The sequence below is a fragment of the Thunnus thynnus genome, chromosome 15, assembly GCF_963924715.1.
Source record: "Thunnus thynnus chromosome 15, fThuThy2.1, whole genome shotgun sequence".
NCBI classification, from domain to species: domain Eukaryota; kingdom Metazoa; phylum Chordata; class Actinopteri; order Scombriformes; family Scombridae; genus Thunnus; species Thunnus thynnus.
In genome coordinates, this window is record NC_089531.1 from 8,382,887 (window position 1) to 8,404,191 (window position 21,305).

At 39.5% G+C, this 21,305-nt stretch overlaps 1 protein-coding gene across 1 annotated transcript; it reads left to right on the forward strand.

Moving 5' to 3' along the window:
* Window positions 1–707: 707 nt before the first annotated feature.
* Window positions 708–19,314, forward strand: klhl43 (kelch-like family member 43). The gene is made up of 7 exons (XM_067612259.1): window positions 708–949; window positions 11,447–12,062; window positions 13,311–13,459; window positions 13,772–14,118; window positions 15,969–16,268; window positions 16,347–16,522; window positions 16,967–19,314. Exons 2-7 carry the CDS (start codon window positions 11,749–11,751, stop codon window positions 17,763–17,765), a joined length of 2,085 nt encoding a protein of 694 aa, XP_067468360.1. The 5' UTR covers window positions 708–949; window positions 11,447–11,748; the 3' UTR covers window positions 17,766–19,314.
* Window positions 19,315–21,305: the final 1,991 nt, after the last annotated feature.

The window sequence follows — 21,305 nt, forward strand, 5'->3', positions numbered from 1 at the left end:
TATTTATTGGATTTTTTAAGGACAGGTACATTTTTACACAGAAGGAGGCTTGTAGATTAAAACTTGGCAGTCAATGTTGTTGTTATGTGTTTGATACAGTGAAGGGAAACAGTCTGGGCAATGTTACTTTTCTCCAAAACATACATATATTCCCTATGGAATATGCTGCATACAAGAACAATTCACAGGAAATATAACTGGTATATACACATATTACTTTTTTTCTTCAGATTACAAAAAGTTAACATTGAAAATAAGTATATCTTTGCAGAGTTTTACATCTTTAAAACCTATAAGTCATTACCAGTATATACTATATTTAAAGTTAGTAGCTAGTTGGTGGGTTCACCATTTCAGACCAGACATACTTTAGATAACATGTTTTAAAGTCATTCAAAGTGACAGCAGTCGAGAGTTTTTCCTGTTTTGATGGTGTGAAAAGCGAATGAGTGAGAGAACCAGTCAAACAAGAACCAGATAAGAAGGACTGGAGCAAAATCTAAAATTCAGAATGTCAAGGCCACGGGGAGGGGAGGTCGGTGTAAGAAGAGATCTGACCTCTTATGGGGTATTTTTGGAGGGGAGGGCACTGAGGGGTGCCTGTATTTGGAGATGGAGGTGGATGTTGGAGGTGGGAGGTGGAAAGCGACACAAGAGGGTTTGATGTGAGCTCAAGGAGGCGGTGCTGGAGGCTGGAGGTTGTTGAATTATATGTCGCAGCTTTGGTTTGGACCCTGATTTCCCTTTGACACTGACTAACACACACACACACACGCACACATACACACACGCACGTATATACAAACACAGCACTCTGACAGAGGACGGCAGGACGAAGCAAAGAGGAACCAGAGAGAACATCAACAAAGCAAAAATAAAGAACGTAATAGAGAGAAGCTGAGAGAAGAAAAGGAAGAAGAGCGAGGAACCAGGCAGGCAGAGGAAAGAGGTAAACTGAGTTTAATTTTACTTGATTGTTCCTTAAAGAATTGAAGCACTTTTGTGTCTTAAAATCTCCACTTTTGCACTTTTATTTCAACTAAATATCCTCAAGTCTTCCAATGTGACAACGTGAAAAAAATAACACTGATGCACTGCAAAAGAAAATGATGCATCGTACAGTTTCCATCTCTTTTTGATTGCATTTATATTAACGACTGAATGGAAACAATGTGAAGCAGTTACCAGATGCTGTTAGGATCCCTACGATAGTCCTTCTTTTTCCAGTCCTTAGTTGTAAAACACACACACACACACACACACACACACACACACATATATATATATCCCGTGAGGGTCAGCAACTATAAATACCCTCCTGAGATAGGCGAAGGAATTCTGAAAGTGGCGAGGAGGGAAGCAGGGAGGTGTTTAATGTGTGTATATTTACAGCTACAGGTGGGGAACAAATGAGCTGAAACACTTTAAAGGACGAGTTCACAGTTTTTCAAGTCTGTCTTAAAACAACAGGCAGGTGACCAAATGAACATTGAAATAGGTTTTTCTCACTGTAATCATTCCTCCTGTTCATACTGACCGTTTGAAGATCCCTGCATAATGCACTTATAATGTGATGGGGGACAAAATCCACAAGCCTCCTTCTGTGCAAAAATGTATTTAAAAGTTTATCTGAAGCTGAGGGGCGTAGCGATGGAGTAGATGCATTGCTAGATAACTCCGCAAATGACCAATTTAAAACACTTTTTCTTTCACTTTCCGACCTAAATTCTTTACATTATGGCTCTTAAACCTATAACACAGAAGACTGAGAAAACTGTGCCAAAATATACATCAGACTGTTTGAACGAAGAAAAGTTTGGCGAGCTAAAACCCACGAGGTGAACCTGCAGCAGTGGAGACAGCATCAGATAAGTCACAAGAACCCTTTCAATCGATCTGCTTTTCACAATCACAAAATTGAATAAACACCAAGAGGACAAACTTGTCAGTCTATCAACTCAAATTCAAAAGCTACAGTCAGACGTCACGGAGACCAGAGAGCGTTTCCAGTCACTTGAAACTGGTGTCAACAGTCATGCCAGCTGGATCGATGAATTGGAGTCACTTTGGAGTCACTAAGTTGGATGACCTAGAATCCAGGACCAGACGTCAAAACATCAGAATCATTGGGATCCCTGAGAGTGTCAAGAGAGGCCGACCTACCCAGTTCATCACAGAGCTGACACCAGCTGTACTGGGAAAGGAACCCTTCTGAATGGAGCTCAAAGTGGATCACGCATGTCAGTCCCTCACTGCCCGGGCAGTGGCATTAGCTGGTCTCTCTAGTTCACTAGTGTATTCTACATTTGAGGTGGTTGTTTAGTTATGCTGGCTGTTAGTTCTTGTCCATTTTTTGTTTGTTTTCTTTTTTTCTTCAGTTTTTTTTCTTGTATCTTCTATACAACATGTTTGATGATGTCACATGAGACACCAGCAACTCAAACAGACTGGGAGGGGTATAAAGTGGTGAGCTGGGATGTGATAGGTCTGGGTCATATAATGAAACATACTACAGTTTTTTCACATTTAAAAGTGTTGTCAGCAGACATCCTGTTCCCACAAGAAACACACGTGAAACATAGATTTAAGGATAAATTAAAGGTCAACTGGATAGAGCAGATACAGCCATTCTACTGAAAAGAGACAGGGACCCTTTAAATATGTCTTCCTACCTCCTCATATCTCTGCTCTGGATGGAAATGAAGGTCCTGAGTAAAACTACGTAAACACATTGACAAATTAACACACCCTGACCAATCAGTGTTTGTACCCAGCCGCCATATTTACTCTAATCTACGCCGTCTTTTCAATATAATCTATCACGATCACAAAGAGGAGTGTGTGGTCATCGCCTTAAATGCAGAGAAGTCATTTGATCATATAGAATGGAAATTCATGTCATCAACCTTAAACCACTTCCGCTTTGGCAACACGTTTATAAATTGGATTAACATCATCTACACTCAACGAAAACCTCCATTATTACCAAAGGTGAGATATCGCAGCCGTTCTATTTACATAGAGGCGTTTCGTCAAGGCTGTTCTCTTAGAATAAACCCACATTATTATTACTATTCAAATGCATGAAACAACCCTCCACCTGTCACTTTTTGCAGATGACATAACTGTATTTATTGTGCCCTAAAGTGTCTCTTCACCCTCTTTTATGTTTAATAGTAACTTATGATAGCTTTTACAGACACTGTTAACTGGGAAAAGAGCGAATTGCTTCCAATATCAGATAAGTTAGATTTATAGTTTCTACACACAATGCCCTTTAAGATTGTGAATAATCAAATTACTCCAAGTAAGACCCAACAGCTGCACCATAATAGTAAATTTTGGACTACATTACCAATCTCTCTAGTTGGTCACATTAATGACATAAAAATGGTTTCGCTTTTAGATTCCTGTACATGTTTCAATAAATAGACTTACTTTTTTTTTATCTGAAGCTAATACAAAGCTTCAGTCGTCCAATTGAGTCAAATATAGTAGATATCTTATAATGTTACAGTCTTTTTAGTGCCAAAGTCCCTCTTTTTGTTACTATACTTCCACTGCAGCTCAACAGGGAAACACTGTCTGAGGAAACATAAAGAGGGAATTTGATGTTAAAAAAGACTTTAAATGTGTCAGATATCTACTTGATATGACTAACTCAGACTGCTGAAGTCTCATAAAAGCTTCAGCAGTTTTTGCACTAAATGACTGCGTGGACACATTGTGGATTTTGGCCTCCATTACTTACATTGAAAGCACATTTGAAGGGGATCTTTTAACAGCCAGTATAAACAAGAGGAATGATTACAGCGAGGAAAACCTCTTTCAGTGCTCATATGGACGCCTGACTGTTGTTTTAAGACACACTTGAAAAATTGTGAACTCGTCCTTTAAAATACAATAGACTATTATTGCAATTAAAAGCAGTTTCAGGATTTTATGAATGAATAATTTGACCCTTGAACCTTAAACAGTCACTTATAAAGTGGGTTTCCATGGCAACACAATACATCTTAGAGGTACATAAAACCAGATGTTTGCTGTTCGAGTTGCTGATGCATCAGTCGTTAACACAGTGAAATACAATATGATGTAGTAAACGGAAAATTCTCAGTGATTTATAGAGTTACAGAAAGCTAAATCTGTGTTTGACTTCCAGGTTCACTTCAGTTCCACTAACTCTCAGATGTCAACATATACAGCTGTACAAGATTTCTTTCATCACTCTGAAAATTAACTGAACTGTTTTTAAGTGTCAGCTAATCCAAGTCGAGTCTCAAGTTCACATTTTTATGACTCTGACTTGTGTCCAAGTCTCAAAGTCTGCAGCTTTGCATCTGCATATTTTAAGAAAAAATGAACATCTGTGTGACATTTTAAAGATAAAACGGGAATTACTTTCTTTGTATTTAACTGCTCAAAGAGTCTTAACCAAGCTATCAAAGCTTCATTGGTTTAGTTGGTTAGTTGTTTTGGGTAAACAAACACATTTAACAGGATATTTGAATGATGACTCTACAAAGTGCAGCCTCAAAAATGACCACTGAGGAGAATCAGAGCATTTAAGAGTCCAAAATAAACATGAGATTCACTTGTGTCGACTGGAGGGACGAAGCACAGAAACAGTGAAGGAGAAGGAAAAAAGGATTTGAAGTCAGTGTAAAACAGCTACAGTATATAAGTTGTAAAACATTAAATTTTATATAAGTTTTAAAGTTGATTATTCCCCAAAAAGAAAAGAAAAGTCACAGTCAGATAAAGTCGGATACAATACTCTCTGTTTAGGCAATCTGAAGGCCGTCAGAAGTAGCTTTTTTCTCCATTATCATTACATTTAACTTTATTAATGTGGTATAAAAACTTAGTTTCTGTGATGTTGAATCATAAAAATCGATTTTTCAATCACAGTAAACAGTTCAGACAAAAGTTTGTAACAACTAGAGTGCTGGTTTTTGTTTGGTTTTGTAGTTCCTGCAAATTGAATCATTTTTCTCTATAACATAATACTTTTACATGGTAAAACTGCTGTAAAAAAGTCAGATTCTGATCTAAATTCAATTCTGACCAAATACGTAACTGCGTTTTGACTTTGTCAGGCTGTATAGTGAACCAGCTGCATGTTGAAGAGCTTTAAAGTGAGTTTTCTGTTTCTGGCTCACAGTTTGTTGTTACTCACCTGGACCAAGTCCTCAAAAAGCATCAAAGCTCAGAGATCTTAGCTGTGTCTGGAGTCAAAAGCAACCACAGTGTCGATTTAAGACCTGAGCTTTGTGTCAGATTTCACATTTTCTCATCTTTGCTTCACTTCTGCCCTTTCATCCTTCCAGTTAGTGTTGTTAGACAGATGTATGTTGGTGGATCATTACGGCAAGTTTATCATTATTTTTACAATATTTGTGATCATGTGGTACACATTCATATCCCCTTACACCACCAAGAAGCCCCATATTTTTACAATCTATTGCAAATCGGACATTTTATTGTCTTTAACTTGCTTTGAAAGTTTTTTGAATTTAATAACCTCATAACAACAACGTTTTTTCTCTCAATTACATCCCAAAATCAGCAGCATCTCTAAGTTTCTTAACACTTTCTATCACCAAGATCTATTTCACATCACTGTCGGTGAGAAACACACCAAGCATATTCATCATCTTCCTAATCTTTGGCTGAGATTGTCCTTTTCTATTATATATATGTGGAGATTTGAAACAAAACTGTCATTACTATTAATACTGATGGTTACAGCTGTTTTATCACTGTAAATGTTTGTTGTAAAACCATTAAACAAGGGGATTAAAAAAAACACTATCAGCTTTCAGCTCTAACACTTGCATATCACTCTGAAACGTGAATCTCTCAAACTTGGAGGTGAGATCATCATAGTGCAAAAAGTATCCCGACTCCATAAACTCAAACTCAGCTACGGAGAGACCTCATGACCACAAATATATACTACGTCTCTCTTCCTTGACCTCCCTTTTCTAACACCCCTCCTCATTTACTCCGTGTCTGAACTGGGCTCTTTTTAAAATAGCCCTCACTGGCTCGGTGGCCAATGGCCTCCACACATGGACAGAGCAGGGAGACGATACAGGACGGTACAGGACAGAACAGCAGCTGTCGTGGGTGTCATATGAAGAGGAGGGGCTCAAACTTAGAGACTGTATAGGCTGTAACTGTAGGATGTTGCAATCCCCCTGAAACAGCGGCTGTGACTCTCATGAGCCAAAGTATAGATATAGACTCTCTCCAACAAGGCGTCTGAATGAGTATGTTTGTGATATTTGTCAGCAGTCCAGAGTTTCTGTGAATGTGACCGTCTCTGTCTAATGATGACAGAGGAGCAGAGTTATTGAAAACATGCGGGGAGGTGATAAATTCTGTGTTGGAGCCAACTGGAGACAAGTGACAAAAACAAGATAGAAGCCAAAACATTTAATCTAAAAGTAAAAAGAAACTGAAGAAAATGTCAAATAAGCATTTAAATGAGAACACAGATCCATTGATTGTGTGTATGAGATGTAAAAAAAAAAAAAAATCAAAGTCTTGGCGACGTCTCAGACAAACTAATCACTTGGTAACCGAGTGATTCATTGGCATGAAAATAATCTTTGCTCTGCATAGATCAGCCTGGCAGAAATATCTGGGACCAAGGTTAGTGCAGGACGCAGCTGCTCTGTCATCCACCATACTGGGGATCAGACGTCATCCCCCCCCCCCACCTCAAAACACCATCATCATCTTCATAAAATGCAAATAAACCATAGTGAGCAACAGCATCTCGTTTCAAAACAACAGGCTTTATTAGTAACCTTTTAAATATGGTCTCGGAGAGTATGTAGATTCTTGTAATGTCTTTCTATTATTGTTAAGTATTAGAGCAACTGACAAATGTTTTGGAAATGCTCCAAGCTTAATGGATCCATAAATGTGTAATAATTTCTGAGGAGGTTTCCTGAAAACAATGTAATTTGCCACTAATTAAAGGTAAAATAGAGACAGTGTTCAATTGGTACAATTCCACTTAATTAAGTCCAATTAAACCCAACGTTTGTCAGCCAGTAGACTAAGCTGAACATGCAAAAATGTACAATTCAATTTATTCAAGAAGAAAGATACCAACAATAAATGTACAACATCACTATTCTCCCTATCAAGAGTACGAAAATGTTTTTTTCCCCCCAGGAGACCTTCAAGTAATTGTTGGGGAATAACTGGGGAAGAAAACATCGAGGATTCAAGTGTTTTATTTGTCACATTCACAAGAAATATGTGCAGTAAAATGTAGTGTGAAGAAATTATTAAAGTTGTGCTAAAAGACTAGTGTGAAAAATAAGAATTAGAAAAAATATATAAAAATGCTAAATGTATGTATCACAATTGTCACTAAACCTTATACTGGTGCAAATGAGACTAAGAGATGACTAGTAAAATGAAGCATTACGAGCATTTTCCATATTTTGAACTACATGCTACAATCTACTCTCATATGAGGAACTTGAGTCCCGAGATAAAGTGTTCTGCATTTTCAAAATGTAATCCAACTCGAAAAAGTTGCAGATGTCATTCACAGGTCAGATGTCCGTTTGCCTTATGACCCAGAAAACCTGCTGATATCTGCGTGAGATTAAATACAGAAATATTACAAATGAAGATCTAAAGGGATAAATACAGAAAAAAAACAATGTAAATGCCAAAACATTTCCAAAAACCTGAAATTCTGGGTTTTAAATATAAAAATGTGGTCAAAAATGCTTTAATCCACATGTGTAATAGATTATTGTGAAAGCTGTTAATGTAAACTCGGCTGGACAGAAACAGAGCTCCGTTAGTGTTCCTGTCAGTGACTCTCATTTCTGATCACAACACACTGCTGCAGGAAAACATCAGCTTCAGTTTGCAGGTTCTGGATCTATCTGGACTGGATTGATTTACATCCTCAATCCTCAAATGTGTCTCCTCAGTAGTTTAACGGCTTTCCTGAGTTTCTCATGGAGAATAAAAACTTCTTCTTCAGTGGTTGTTAATGGCAAAACAGGGAATTTAACAGAAAGTAATTGCAGGTTGATTTGCGGCTGCCAGGTGGGGATGTGTATGCGGGTCTTAATTCAAAAAGAAAAAGAAAATAGTTTTAGTGTGTAAGAAAAGGAGGAGGGAGGTAATCTAAGCACCGGGGGCCCCGCATTTTATTTTTAGAATCAGACCTCAGTCAGCTCGTCAGTGAATCTGCGTTAAGCCTCATAAAGAAACACAACTTTGCCTGACAACTGACATAAGTGTCGTTTTGTGAAGCTTCAGTCAAAGCTGTGTTTATGAGGCGTGATGGCAGAAGAGAAAACAACTGTGTCCCTCATGATAAATTGCATAACTTCAGACTGGGGAGCTGTGCAGTAAATCCACATTCTTCTGATTCTGATTCACTGTGAGTCTTTGTTGTTCTGGTTTGAAGGTTATTACCTTGAGTTGTTTGGAAACCAGAACCACCGACAGAGATTGGAGTGAATGTTTTCATGCTGTCAGGAAACTTTTGTTATTTTTTTTAAGGGACACTATCAAACTTTTGAGAAAAGAAATTACATTCTTCTCCTGCTGAGCCTCACTTGGTCTGGTAGCTAATGTTAAACATTAAGTATTGCCGTATAACGGACATTACTGAGTCAGTGTTCGGACTTCATGACTCCTCTCCACTTTGTGATACTGTTACAATAGCTTAGCATGTTAGCAACAGTAAATGCTAAAAAGCAGATTAGCATTTAGCATTAATAACTGTCATTAGTACAGTGCCTGGGGCAGCCCGTCACATATGTCACGAGTGCGCTGCAAGATAAAGTTAAGAATCTGGCTGCCAGAATGTTATGTTAAAAAATGAAGTGGTGTTTAGTGTTTAGGTTGGGCACGATTTAAAATCTGGCCTCGGGCTCCAACACTGTCAGGGCCGGCTCTGTTTGTAGCTACAGTGGCTGCCATTCAGCAAAAAAACAGTCTTGCTTTAAAGCACAAATGTAAAAAGTAGTTGAAGACTTAAGTTGGTAAAAGATTTAAAAGATGAAAGATGAAGCTTTCAATAAAAATGTACAAGTTGTCAGTATTTCTGTCTGAATTTATGTGCAAAACAAAGATGCAACAAAAGACACAAGTTGTGTTGTTTCTCCTGACATTTCAGTCAGAAAAGAGCATTTGACCGAAATAAATAAGATTGTGTCCTTTGCTTTGTTATGACGTTGAGGTTGAGAAACAACGAGTTTGGCCTAGATTCTGAGGCTAACTTGTGTTATTTTGTGAATTATGAGTCATCACCACAAGCCTGAGGTCCCCAAAACAACAAAAACCATCAGATAAAGGTGAATGCCAACTGACCACAAAAACAGAAATTTGACAAAAACATTGTCGACCGAGGTCCAACGTTGATACTTTGTTGACAATTTTGCACAACAAAGATCTTGGCTTTGTAAACAAATGCCTTTCTAAAATTTGATAAAATCACTACTTTCTTTTTCTTCTGTTAAATGTAATGAAAAAGCTAAATATCATCGTCACTGTTGGAGCTCGGAGACTCCATAGTAGTTGACCAGCTGTATGAACAGAGACAGATAAAGAAGACGTGCACAGTTTGACCTTTAGCTAAGTGTACATTGTTCTTGTGTGCAAACTGTATGCACACACACACAGTTTCTGCATTTTTTCCATTGGAGTTTTGGTTCATTTTTATGGTTTTTCGAATCAAATGACAAAAGAGACAATGACAAAAACACGAGAACAGAAACATCCAGTTCTTTCCACCCCAGACGTCACGCAAACAGCCAAACCAATAAAACACAAAAAGTACAAAAAAAACACTACAAAGATTATAGATATACTGTATGCCAGGAAACTCCACACACCATTTCTCCCATTTGTTTATTTCAGACACTCTCTGTTCTCTGCACATCAGCACTCAGATGTGACCCCCACCTCCCCCCTCCCCCCCTCCATCCCCCGCCCACTCCGCTCTGATCTGCAGACCGCGGCTCATTGCGAGCATGAATAAGATTCCCCAGTTGCTCTGTGGTGGAAATACACAGCGTGTGAAATACAGCAACGAATCTTGTGGGCTCCGTTTTAAAACACAAACCCGAGACTGAGCAACGGACACTCGCACCTGTCATTCACGCTGCTGCTGCTCCTCCACAGTGAGAGAAGCTGTGGAAGGGGTCAGAGTTCATATGTGATCCTCAGTTGGATTTAGAAAAGGTGTTGTTGGCACTCAGTGTGTTGTTCTGCTGCGGTGGCGTGCAGAGATTAGCAGAGTCATGTGCATCTGTCAGTGGGCTTGGTGTGTCTGCCAGCGACCGTGAAACAAACAATACTGTGATTTAAAGTCTTGAGAGCTGCCAGACGCGCTCCAGTTGTTTATCAAGAGTGGTTGGAGCAAATGTTTAATCATTTCATATATACAGATATGTTGTGGCAGATGATCTTTTTCCTCCAACTGAATGTTTGAGCTTCACTGTGCAGAGTTTGACACATGAAGGCTGTTTTCACAATCATCTGCTGAAAGTGGAAAGTTTCTCCGTGTTCACCTTTACTTAAGGTTTACTTAAGATCATGATTTGTGACATCACAAATAGTTTGGAGCCAATCGTGGTCCAATATTCAGTTTACACACGTGTGATGTGGAAACTTGAAGCCTCCAGTGCACAAACACTGAGAATGAACTTCACAGTGAAGTAGGAGACATCTTGTGACCAGATTTTTTAATGAGGGAGAAGTAGAAGATGTTATTGATGACGTAATTGATTTTTTTCAATGGAAAATCCATATCAGACACAAATCATTAGCAAGCAAAGTATTTTTATATATCTTAGTACATGTCTGGACGGGATCTTTAAGAAACCATAACACTGTTTTCACACATCGTATCCTATTTATTATAAATTTAATAAAGTTTACATAACTGATGAATATAATCCAAAATTCTTAAGAGTTTAATCTTCCTTGAGACATCTCAACCAGTGCAGTGAGCTTCATGTCATCTTTTATCATTAACATTACAGTAGTGTGGTGCCTTTGTATAAAGATTGATCTGATGTCACACAATGATAACACTAGTTCAGGATTAATTTACTGGAAGCTGATTTTCAAAATAAATATAAATTACTGGCTAAGTGGAAGTCAGACAAACACATCAAAATATCCCAAAAAAACTGTGACCTGGTGGAAATTTATGACTAAATGTAAAATAGATGTAATAAATTGGTTAAAGAAATGTAAAAACGTAAGTATGTTTGATTAAAAAAACACTGCAGAGTTATTTTTTATTTTATTGGGCAGTTACACTAACATATGCAGCACCCGCACACATCTTAGGAAGGTTAAAGTCCAATAACATAAAGAGTGATCAAACAGCTTGTGTATGAACTTTGCAAGAGATAATAAAACTGTATTTTCCTTCTTTTTTCAGGTGCTGTGTTACACCGAAGCCACCAACAATTGACCTTCATACACTGATCTGTCAAGAAGAAGACAGTAAACACCCCCACCATCTAGTCTGTCTGTATCACAGCAGGAGAACAGCAGAGGCTGTTTGTTAGTGAAAGGTAGTCAATAGTTATCTCAGTATCAGGAAACATTTTTCACTGTTGATCAGTTGGATTGTTAGAAAGTGATCAAGTGTCCTCGTCTGTCAAGAGGTCGACTCATTAACTTTACCTGCAGTAGAGAAACATTTACTGAAGTAAACCTAAAGTAAAAACCAGTCAAACTATGGCCCCCAAGAAGAAGGCCTCACGTCAGAAGAAGGTCGCCGTGGACACCATCACTCAGGTCGCCATGGCGAACGCCCCTGCCCCGCTGAAGGTGGAGAGCCGTGGAGACGGTGTGGTGGTGGTGGAGAGCGGGGTGAAGAAGATCGAGCAGATGGCGGCGCTGGACATCGCTCAGCTGAACAGCCTCAACCTGCCTCTTCCGCCGCCCGTCATCAAGCCCGGCGAGAGAGGCCTGGGTCTGGGCAGCGAGCTGACGCGACCCCTGCATGGCAACGCCCTGCTGGAGGAGCTCAGCAAGATGAGACAGGAGAAGTACGTTCTGCTACTTGTTGTATTGTATCGTACTGCAATTCAAACTGCACAATTATGATACAATATGATACAGTTATACTAAAATTATGATACGATACAATGAAAATATTATACGATAAGATACAATTACGATAACATTATGATACGATTAAATTATGACACAATTATGATACAATACAATTATGACACATTTGTGATACAATCATGATGCAATACAATTATGATACAATCATGATACAATACAATTATGACACAATTATGATAAAATACAATTATGAAACAATTATGATACAATACAATTATGATGCAATTATGATGCAATACAATCATGATGCAATACAATTATGACACATTTGTGATACAATCATGATGCAATACAATTATGACACATTTGTGATACAATCATGATGCAATACAATTATGATACAATTATGATACAATACAATTCTGATACAACTATGGTGCAATAATGATATGATACAATTATGATGCGCTACCATTATGATACAATAATGATACAATACAATTATGACACAATTATGATAAAATACAATTATGAAACAATTATGATACAATACAATTATGATGCAATTATGATGCAATACAATTATGACACAATTATGATAAAAAAACAATTATGAAACAATTATGATTTAATACAATTATGACACAATTATGATACAATACAATTATAATACAATTATGACACAATACAATTATGACACAATTATGATACAATACAATTATGATGCAATTATGATGCAATACAATTATGACACAATTATGATAAAAAACAATTATGAAACAATTATGACACAATACAATTATGACACAATTATGATACAATACAATTATGATGCAATTATGATGCAATACAATTATGATGCAATATAATTATGATACCACTATGATATAATACAACTATGATACAATTGTGATACAATTATGATATGATACCATTAAAGCACAATTATGATACAATTGTGATACAATTATGATATGATACCATTAAAGCACAATTATGATATGATTAAAATGTATCATAATCACTCAGTCTGTTGTGTATGACCCCACTGGGTTGTTAGATATACAGTCTCGCCTACAGTAACAAATAATATCAATATATCAATATCAATAATATCATATAATATTACTGTTCATGGTAACTTGTCATATTATGCTGCATCTTGTATTGTAACATATTGTATTCCTGTCCGTCTTTCTGTTTCCACCTTCTCTCCTCCTCAGGTTCCTGACTGACCTGGAGTTGGGCTGTAAGACGAAGGCCTTTGACGTCCACAAGCTCGTCATCTCTTCAGTTAGTCAATACTTCAGAGAGATTCTGGCCAAAGACCCTGGCATGAAGCGCCTGGAGCTCCCCTCCCTCTCACCTCTTGGTAGGTCATTCTAGATTAACCTGTTCTATAAATGTTAAAAAGTAAAGAGTGAAGAATTGAAGTTTATTTATATTCAAAACTTAACTTACCTCTGGGGACATAAGAATAAAAAAAAAATAAAATATATAAATAAAAATAAAATAAAATGCCAAATATTCTCTTTATTTTTCTAATTCTAAAGCTGTTCAAGGGAGAATTGAAGGCACAGCAACAGACTTTGTTTCTTCTTCCTGATAAATGTGCGGTGACAGATTCAGGTTTAAATACACTTAAATCAAATATCCATCTCTCTCTTTACCTCTCTGTCCACAGGCCTCGCCAACGTCATCACCTTTGCCTACCTGGGACGTGTCCACATGTCCCTCTACACCATCGGCTGCACCGTCTCAGCCGCTGCAACCCTGCAGATCCCCCAGCTCCTCAAGATGTGCATGGACTTCCTGCTGGCCGAGTTGAACGTCCAGACCTGCGTCTACATCTGGAACATTGCCGCCGCCTACGGCCTGGTGCCCGTGTGCGACGCTGCCCGCCGCTTTGTCCTGGAGAACTTTGTGCAGTTCGCAGAGACGCCGCTGTTCACCCAGCTGACCCTGGAGCAGATCTCTGCCTTCCTGCAGGAGGACTCCCTGGTGTTGCCTTCTGAGGTCACTGCCTTCCAGGTCAGAGGTCAAACATCATCTTTACAAGTCAAAGGTTGAAATTTGTAATTGGAAAATAAGTTGTTTTGTTTTTTTAATTACTTTTTTTTCTGAATCTATGTTACATTCTTGCATTTCCAGCAGGAAAAATCATGCCGGCCCTTCGATACTTTAATCCAGATTTTCAATTTTAATCCAGATTTAACTCAAAAGCTTCTTGCCATTAAAAAAAAGGTTAAATCCATAAAAAAAAATCCACCATCATGTGAACTTTCAGTTTTCTTTCTGAAGACAGATTGAATTTGAACCTAATGGTCGGATTAAATCAACACTTCATTTATAAAACACTTTTGAAACTAAAACCTACAAAGTGTTTCAATAAAAGCATTTAGCACAAAATATCAAAAATAGCAACAAGAGAGCAAAGCGGAGAGGTAGTAACTAAAATAAAAAGAGTATAATGAATTACAGTAATCAAGTTGTGAATACAGAAACAAATAAATTCTCAACACTTTCAAAAGGTAAACTATATCTAACCTTAGAAACATTTCTTAATTGGAAAAAGCATGATTGAGCATACATTTCTTAATAAGAATAGAAAAATCCAGACAAGAATCAAATGAAATTTTTACTGTATGTATAGCTTGAAAATAGAGGTTAAAGGTCACAGAGAGTGCTGCACTCTCCAGTCCAATATTAAAGACCTCGGTTTTATCCTCATTCATGTTTTCATTTAACCAGGACGTCTCTTGACATAAATGATCTCTTTTACAAGGAAGGCCTGGCCACTATGGCAGCTAAATGTTGAGAAAATCCTGGGTAATCCAGTCTTTCACAGAGTCAAAGGGCTAAACTGCTGAGATCATCACATTTGACATATAAAGAGCGTTTTCCAAATATAAGACATAGTAAAACAACAAATTAGAGACCCACCCCAACAGAAAATCAAATACGACTAAAAACAGACTGTGTTTAAAATAGCAGCACTGAACATGTCATTATAAATCACCAGTCAAAATTCTCAGTAAATAGAAAATAAACCAGCACAAGTATTAATCACGTCTCATATCCTAACTGAGGAGTAATGTCAGGTCTTCCAGGAGGTGATTGCTGACACTAACAGTGGCAACTCATTGAACTGTGGGGCTTTCCTGCTATTTTCATCCAGGCCTAAAAACAGACCCCAGACCAGCTGTTAAGAGCCTAACTCAGAGCCATGAATCCAAGCCAGTCACCTGCAGGTCTACTGTGAGCAGAAATGATAAACTCGCACTGTATGCAAGAAGAGAGCTCGTTTATTAATATACAACTCCTTTAGGGACTTAAATAGCTGGGCAGCTGAGGGGGAGCGAGGAAGTGATAGTTGTATTTATAAACTAAACCAAACGTGAGTCTCTCAGTGCTGGACTCAACGTGACTCCACAGTGGACAAAATTCAGTAATCCATCAAATGTAAACACAGTGTATCAGAATCAAAGAGCAAAAGCTTCTTTAAAATTAACCCTTGAGGAAGAAATCGATGGTAAAAGAGCCGCAGAGACCAAACTCTCCACAAAGAGTCGCTTCAGTAGACCCGAAACTAACACAGGAAAGACACATGGCGGGTTTTGTCATTTATGAAAATGCAGGAAACCACTAATTGGCCTTTTTCATAGATGACATTTTGACATGTCACAGCAGGAAAAGCAAAGGTTTAATAACAGTTTTAACTAGACTTGCAAGGAGTTATACTGGAGCCAAAATTCATGATGCAACTTGAAACTGAAGGCGCACTGAATCTGGGCTGTGAGGTGGTCAAGACTTTCACTGAACAGGGCTCAAATTGTTGGTTTAATCTCTTCCTCATTCACTGACATCGTCCTTCTCTCCAGCTGGCCATGAAGTGGCTTGACTTTGACGCCGCTCGTCACCCCCACGCCGCAGAGCTTCTTTCCCACGTTCGCTTCGAGACCATCCCGGCCAGCGAGATGGTGAGCCAGATCCAGCCGGTGCCGCGCATGATGCTGGACCCTCAGTGTCACCGCCTGCTGGTGGACGCCATGAACTACCACCTGCTGCCTTACCAGCAGAACACCCTGCAGTCCAGACGCACGCAGGTCCGCGCCAGTCAACAGACTTTGCTCACCATCGGCGGCCGGCCGTCTCTCACTGAGAGAGCTCTCAGTCGCGAGGTCAGTACCTTTACGCATTCGCTCGCTCAGATAAAACCCAAGAAAATCCCTCATTGACCTTTGACCCCCGGTGTCCAGGTGATGTGGAGGGACCCTCGTGAGGGAGGAGCCAACTGGCGCCACCTTACCCAGCTGCCAGCGAAGAGCTTCAACCAATGTGTGGCTGTGATGGATGGCTTCCTGTATGTGGCAGGAGGAGAGGACCAGAATGACGCCCGCAACCAGGCTAAGCATGCCGTCAGCACCCTCAGCAGGTAGGAGGAACAACAAAATTACGGTTATGTGCAGGATTATTTGTTGTAGATGCAGAGTCGGGGTTTCTGGCACAACTTCACTTACTTCCAAGGTGCACAGAGAAGGGAAAGAAGTCTAAAGAGGTCAAAACTCCAGCAACACTTGTAGTATATAGAACAACTTTGTTGTTTGACCAACGCGTTTCAGCTTGTGGCCGTCATCAGAGTCATCCAATGACCCTGGAGTTTTGACCTCTTCAGGATTATTTGTTGGCCGGATGCACTGTCTTCCTGGAGGCGTCCAGTCTTAACCACAGACCAACTGCCACACAATGAACCTGAGGGTTTTGGGGGCTCCTGGGGGTCTGGGTCCATGGGACAGTTGCCTTCTTTGTCAGGTTGTAATCCATCCTTGCACACATCACTCTAAACATGACTCTCCCCTCTTTGTCTCGCCTTCATCAGATACGACCCTCGCTTCAACACCTGGCTCCACCTGGCCAGCATGCGCCAGCGCCGTACCCACTTCTCGCTGGCAGCCAGCGGCGGACGCCTCTTCGCCATTGGCGGCCGCAATGTGGAGGGTCTGCTGGCCACCACCGAGAGCTACCTACCGTCCTCCAACACTTGGCAGATGCGTGCCCCCATGGAGATGCCCCGCTGCTGCCACTCCAGTGCCACCCTGCCCTCCGGAGACATCCTGGTGTCTGGTGGGTACATCAACTGCGCCTACTCCCGCTCAGTGGCGTGCTACAATGTGGAAACCGACACCTGGAGCGAGAAGGCCTCCATGGAGACACCCCGCGGCTGGCACTGCTCCGCCACCCTCGGAGGGAAGGTGTATGTGGTAGGAGGAAGCCAGCTGGGGCCCAGCGGTGAGCGGGTGGATGTTCTCTCCGTTGAGGTCTTCTCCCCTGAGAGTGGAGTGTGGAGCCGAGCCGCCCCCCTCCCGCTTGGCGTGAGCACCGCCGGCTTGTCCCCGCTGGCTGAAAAGCTCTACCTGCTGGGAGGCTGGAACGAGGCGGAGAAGCGCTACAAGGCGGCGGTCCAGAAGTACGACCCGGCTACAGACAGCTGGACCATGGCTGAGGATCTGCCCGAGCCCACTGTGGGAGTGTCTTGCTGCACGCTGTCCCTGCCACCCCGCCACACACCGCGCCGGCAGCAGCACCGCAACACCCCGGCCCACGAAGACCAGCAGCAGGCCGTAAAGAACCGAAGCAGAGAGAGCAGCGTGGCTCCATCACAGATCATCACGGCGTAGAGGATCATCACAGAAGGCAGAGACTAGAGGAGAGGAGGGACAGTAAAACCTCAGGAGAACATCTGGATCATGCCTGCTTCTCTTTCTCTTGATGTGATAAAGTTGCATCATTTAACAACCAAAAAATAACAATCATGATGAAGAATTTAATTGGACAAAATTTGCTTATTCTCCATAGATTTACACATTTTAGATGAAACAGAGGTCATGAATGTTTCCTGCAGGGATTTCATGTTTCCAAAAACATTTTGCTTGACATCTGTCCTCCATTATTATGATTACAAGAAAACTAAAATAATTTAAGATATAACCAGATACAGATCCATGCAACGGTCATGTATCTGTGCAAGAAAGAAATGAGAGCTTGCATGATCCAACGTGTTCTCAGGGGGTTTTTGAGTGATGGAAAAACAGAGGAGAAAGAGGTGGAGAAGGGATGAAATGGAGAGTGGAGCAGGCGGAGGTAGAGAGGTGTAGGCAGGGTGGTGAAGGATGGAAAGAAGGGAACAGTAGCAGGGGCTGTTTGAGGGGTTTGGATTTGAACAAGCGTCACTGTGAATCCACTGGCAGTTTGTGTATAAAGATGTATCTAGGCAGTGTGTGTGTGTGTGTGTGTGACGTGCAACTGTGAAAATAGGTGTGAATGTGTGTGTGACAGTGAGTGTGAAGCGAATGACAGGAGTGTGTGGGAGCTATAGGAAATGAGCCACGTACTGTTTCTGACAAAAATTTTTGCAATAATCAATTATTTCTCATCAGCAAACTTGAAATATTTCTCACTATCAATGCAGACCAGCAATAGATAAACCTGTTTATTCTATTATTTATTTAATGGATATCTTGCAGAAGTGGTGTAGCTGAATTGTGACAGAAATAAATAAAAAAGTAGATGTAGAATTAATGATTTTATAAGTACGATGAAGGTGAACACTAGAGGACAGCAGCATAAAATCAATAACACAGGTGAGATTTAAAAAGAAAAAATGTAAAAAAAAAACAAAAAACAAAAATGAAAAAAAAGTGCACAAGCATTTTCTCTTTTAGCTCCACTATCAGCTTTTTCCAAGAAAAATACCAAGTAGATTGAGAAAAAATGTGAAAATGCAATTGTACAATCTGAAAAAAGTGCAGAAAAATTGAAAAAACATAAAGAAAAATCCAAAATGTTAAAAAAGCAAACAAAAACAAACAAACAAACAAACAAAAAAAGCAAAAAAGAAGGCATGTAAACACTCACCTGTGTTTGCGTTTTTAACCCCTGCCATCCTCAGACGACTCATTTTTACTGAAACTAAGACAAACTACCGACTGAAGAACCAGTGAGACTCCAGCAGGTGGAAACCGCTAAGAGCTGTGGAGCACATTGAGATTAAATGATAAATATTGTTTCTCATTTGACACAATGAGGTTAATCTGGCTCATTTGATTGGCTAAATCCCTCTGTATTTGTCTCCTTTCTTGGCACTGGATGAGCTGCGGGACAAACATTACAATGATGGTGGTTGTATTTGTGGGGTTTCACTGAATAAAGCCAATCTGATCAAAAACATGCTGATTCTTTGATTTTTTTTTATTTTTATTTCCTTTGTCCTATCTTTACAGACAGCACTGCTGGGAAATGTAGCCTGACCACAGGAAGAGATTATTTGCTGTAAAAAAACATGTCATTTGTGATTATATTGACCATTAAATTCAACAATAAAAGAGATCACTAGTTTTTAGGGGTCAGATAATTCAATTTTCAGATTGAAGCAGATACGAAAAAGCAAATTTTGAGCAGAAAAAGTTTATATATGTGTAATGTTGGAAAAATCATCTGTATTACCATTATATGCCAACACAGACCTATGTGTTATGTGTGCAGCGTCCTTTAAGGAAATTTTAGGTTGACATTAAATATGAAGCTACAGCCAGCAGCCGGTTAGTTTAGTTTACCATGAAAACTGGAAACAGGGGGAATATTTAGCAGCCTACCAAACCTGTTAAGTTCACTATTTTTATACGTTATATCTCGTTTGTTTCATCCTTGTAAAAACCGAAGTGTAAAATCAACAATTAGCCGTTTTGAAGACGTTAAATGTTAATGATAATTTCTTGGCCATGACGCCATGACAAGTAGGTTTCACTGGTTGCCTAGCAACTGCTAGAAGGCAAGAACATCCGGCATGACCCGCTCTACTCTGCCTCTGATTGGCTGACCCTGATATTCTTACCCTCACCCTAAACCAATCACTCCTCGTGCCTGAACCTAACCAACCAAACCAATGAAGGCAACAAGTACGAGCCAATCAGAGGCAGAGGAGGGCGGGTCATGACCTCTCCTTCCTTCCTGGGGAAAATGAAATGCCATCCGGCGAGTGAGACGGATGTTTTTTTAATGGTTTTTAATGTTTGTTTGCGCTTCATCACAAGTAATTGTGGAACTACCACAAAGTAATTATACTTTATAATATGTCTTGCGTTGAAAAACGTACTTAAGTAACTGTATGTATCAACAAAACACTTATAACACTTATAGTATAAGAAAAAGTACTCATGCAGTAAGAATTGCACGTTTGCAGTGTTATATTATACAGGCCTACTGCATTACTGGTGTAATAAAGTGAAAGCAGTATTTTAATGTTTTAAATAAAACAAATTTTACATATATCTTATACCTTTGGGTGGTTTGATTTACTTTGGATTGTAGTTTATATGCTCAATAATTGTTTTTAAAAAATTAAACTACAAAGTAACTATTAACAATGTTTAAAATGCATTTAGTGGAGTAAAGAGTACAATATTTGCCTCAGAAATGTTGTGGAATAGATGAAAAAAAAACTAATTACTCAAGCACAGTACCTACCACTGACATGGAGCAAATTAACTTTCAACAACTACATCAGATACACCAGGTTTTTCTACAATTTAGGGATACAAATATTAAGTTTTCTCTTCATTTTGCATTGTGCATGTTCCACATTTGAGAGTTTTCCTGGTCATATTAACTTATTAAACCTGTTTCTTATTACCAGACCCTGCTATTTAAAAAGTGAGATGATTGAGTTACAATGCCAGGTCTACAAATAGCAATGAGCTCATCTACATTCAATGCACCAACCCGACCCGTGAACACATCATTGGCCAACACTGCCAACATGTGGTTACATGATGAGGTCTGCCACTGAAAAAAGTCAAAGAAACATGACCCCAGCAGGAAACACTGTTGATTTGTCAAGATTTGAAGTAATCAGGTGATTACACAGCTAATAAAGAATATCTTTCAGTGCACATTAGAAGTAAATTCCACACATACAGATCTGTTTACTTGTCACAGTGGACAAAAATCAGGTGTATTGAGTCCTATGTGCTCTAGAGGGAGCTTTAATGTGAGAAAATAAACTTCATGATAAAATAATGTTGACTTGGAGACAATTTTTTTTTTTTAGCAAAATGCAGACTAGGGTTGTGAATACTGTTTACCAAGTATGAAGGGTCTAAAGAATTATAATTGCATTGTGGGAAGCGTGGGATTTAAAGAGCTTGGCCCATGTTGGAGAC

Bases quoted from the DNA above. Each gene is read 5' to 3' on its own strand.
- klhl43 (XM_067612259.1), top strand. From the start codon at position 11,749: ATGGCCCCCAAGAAGAAGGCCTCACGTCAGAAGAAGGTCGCCGTGGAC. The intron at 13,460-13,771 runs GTAGGTCATTCT...CTCTGTCCACAG, and splicing joins CCCCTCCCTCTCACCTCTTG to GCCTCGCCAACGTCATCACC. The intron at 16,269-16,346 runs GTCAGTACCTTT...CCCGGTGTCCAG, and splicing joins AGAGAGCTCTCAGTCGCGAG to GTGATGTGGAGGGACCCTCG.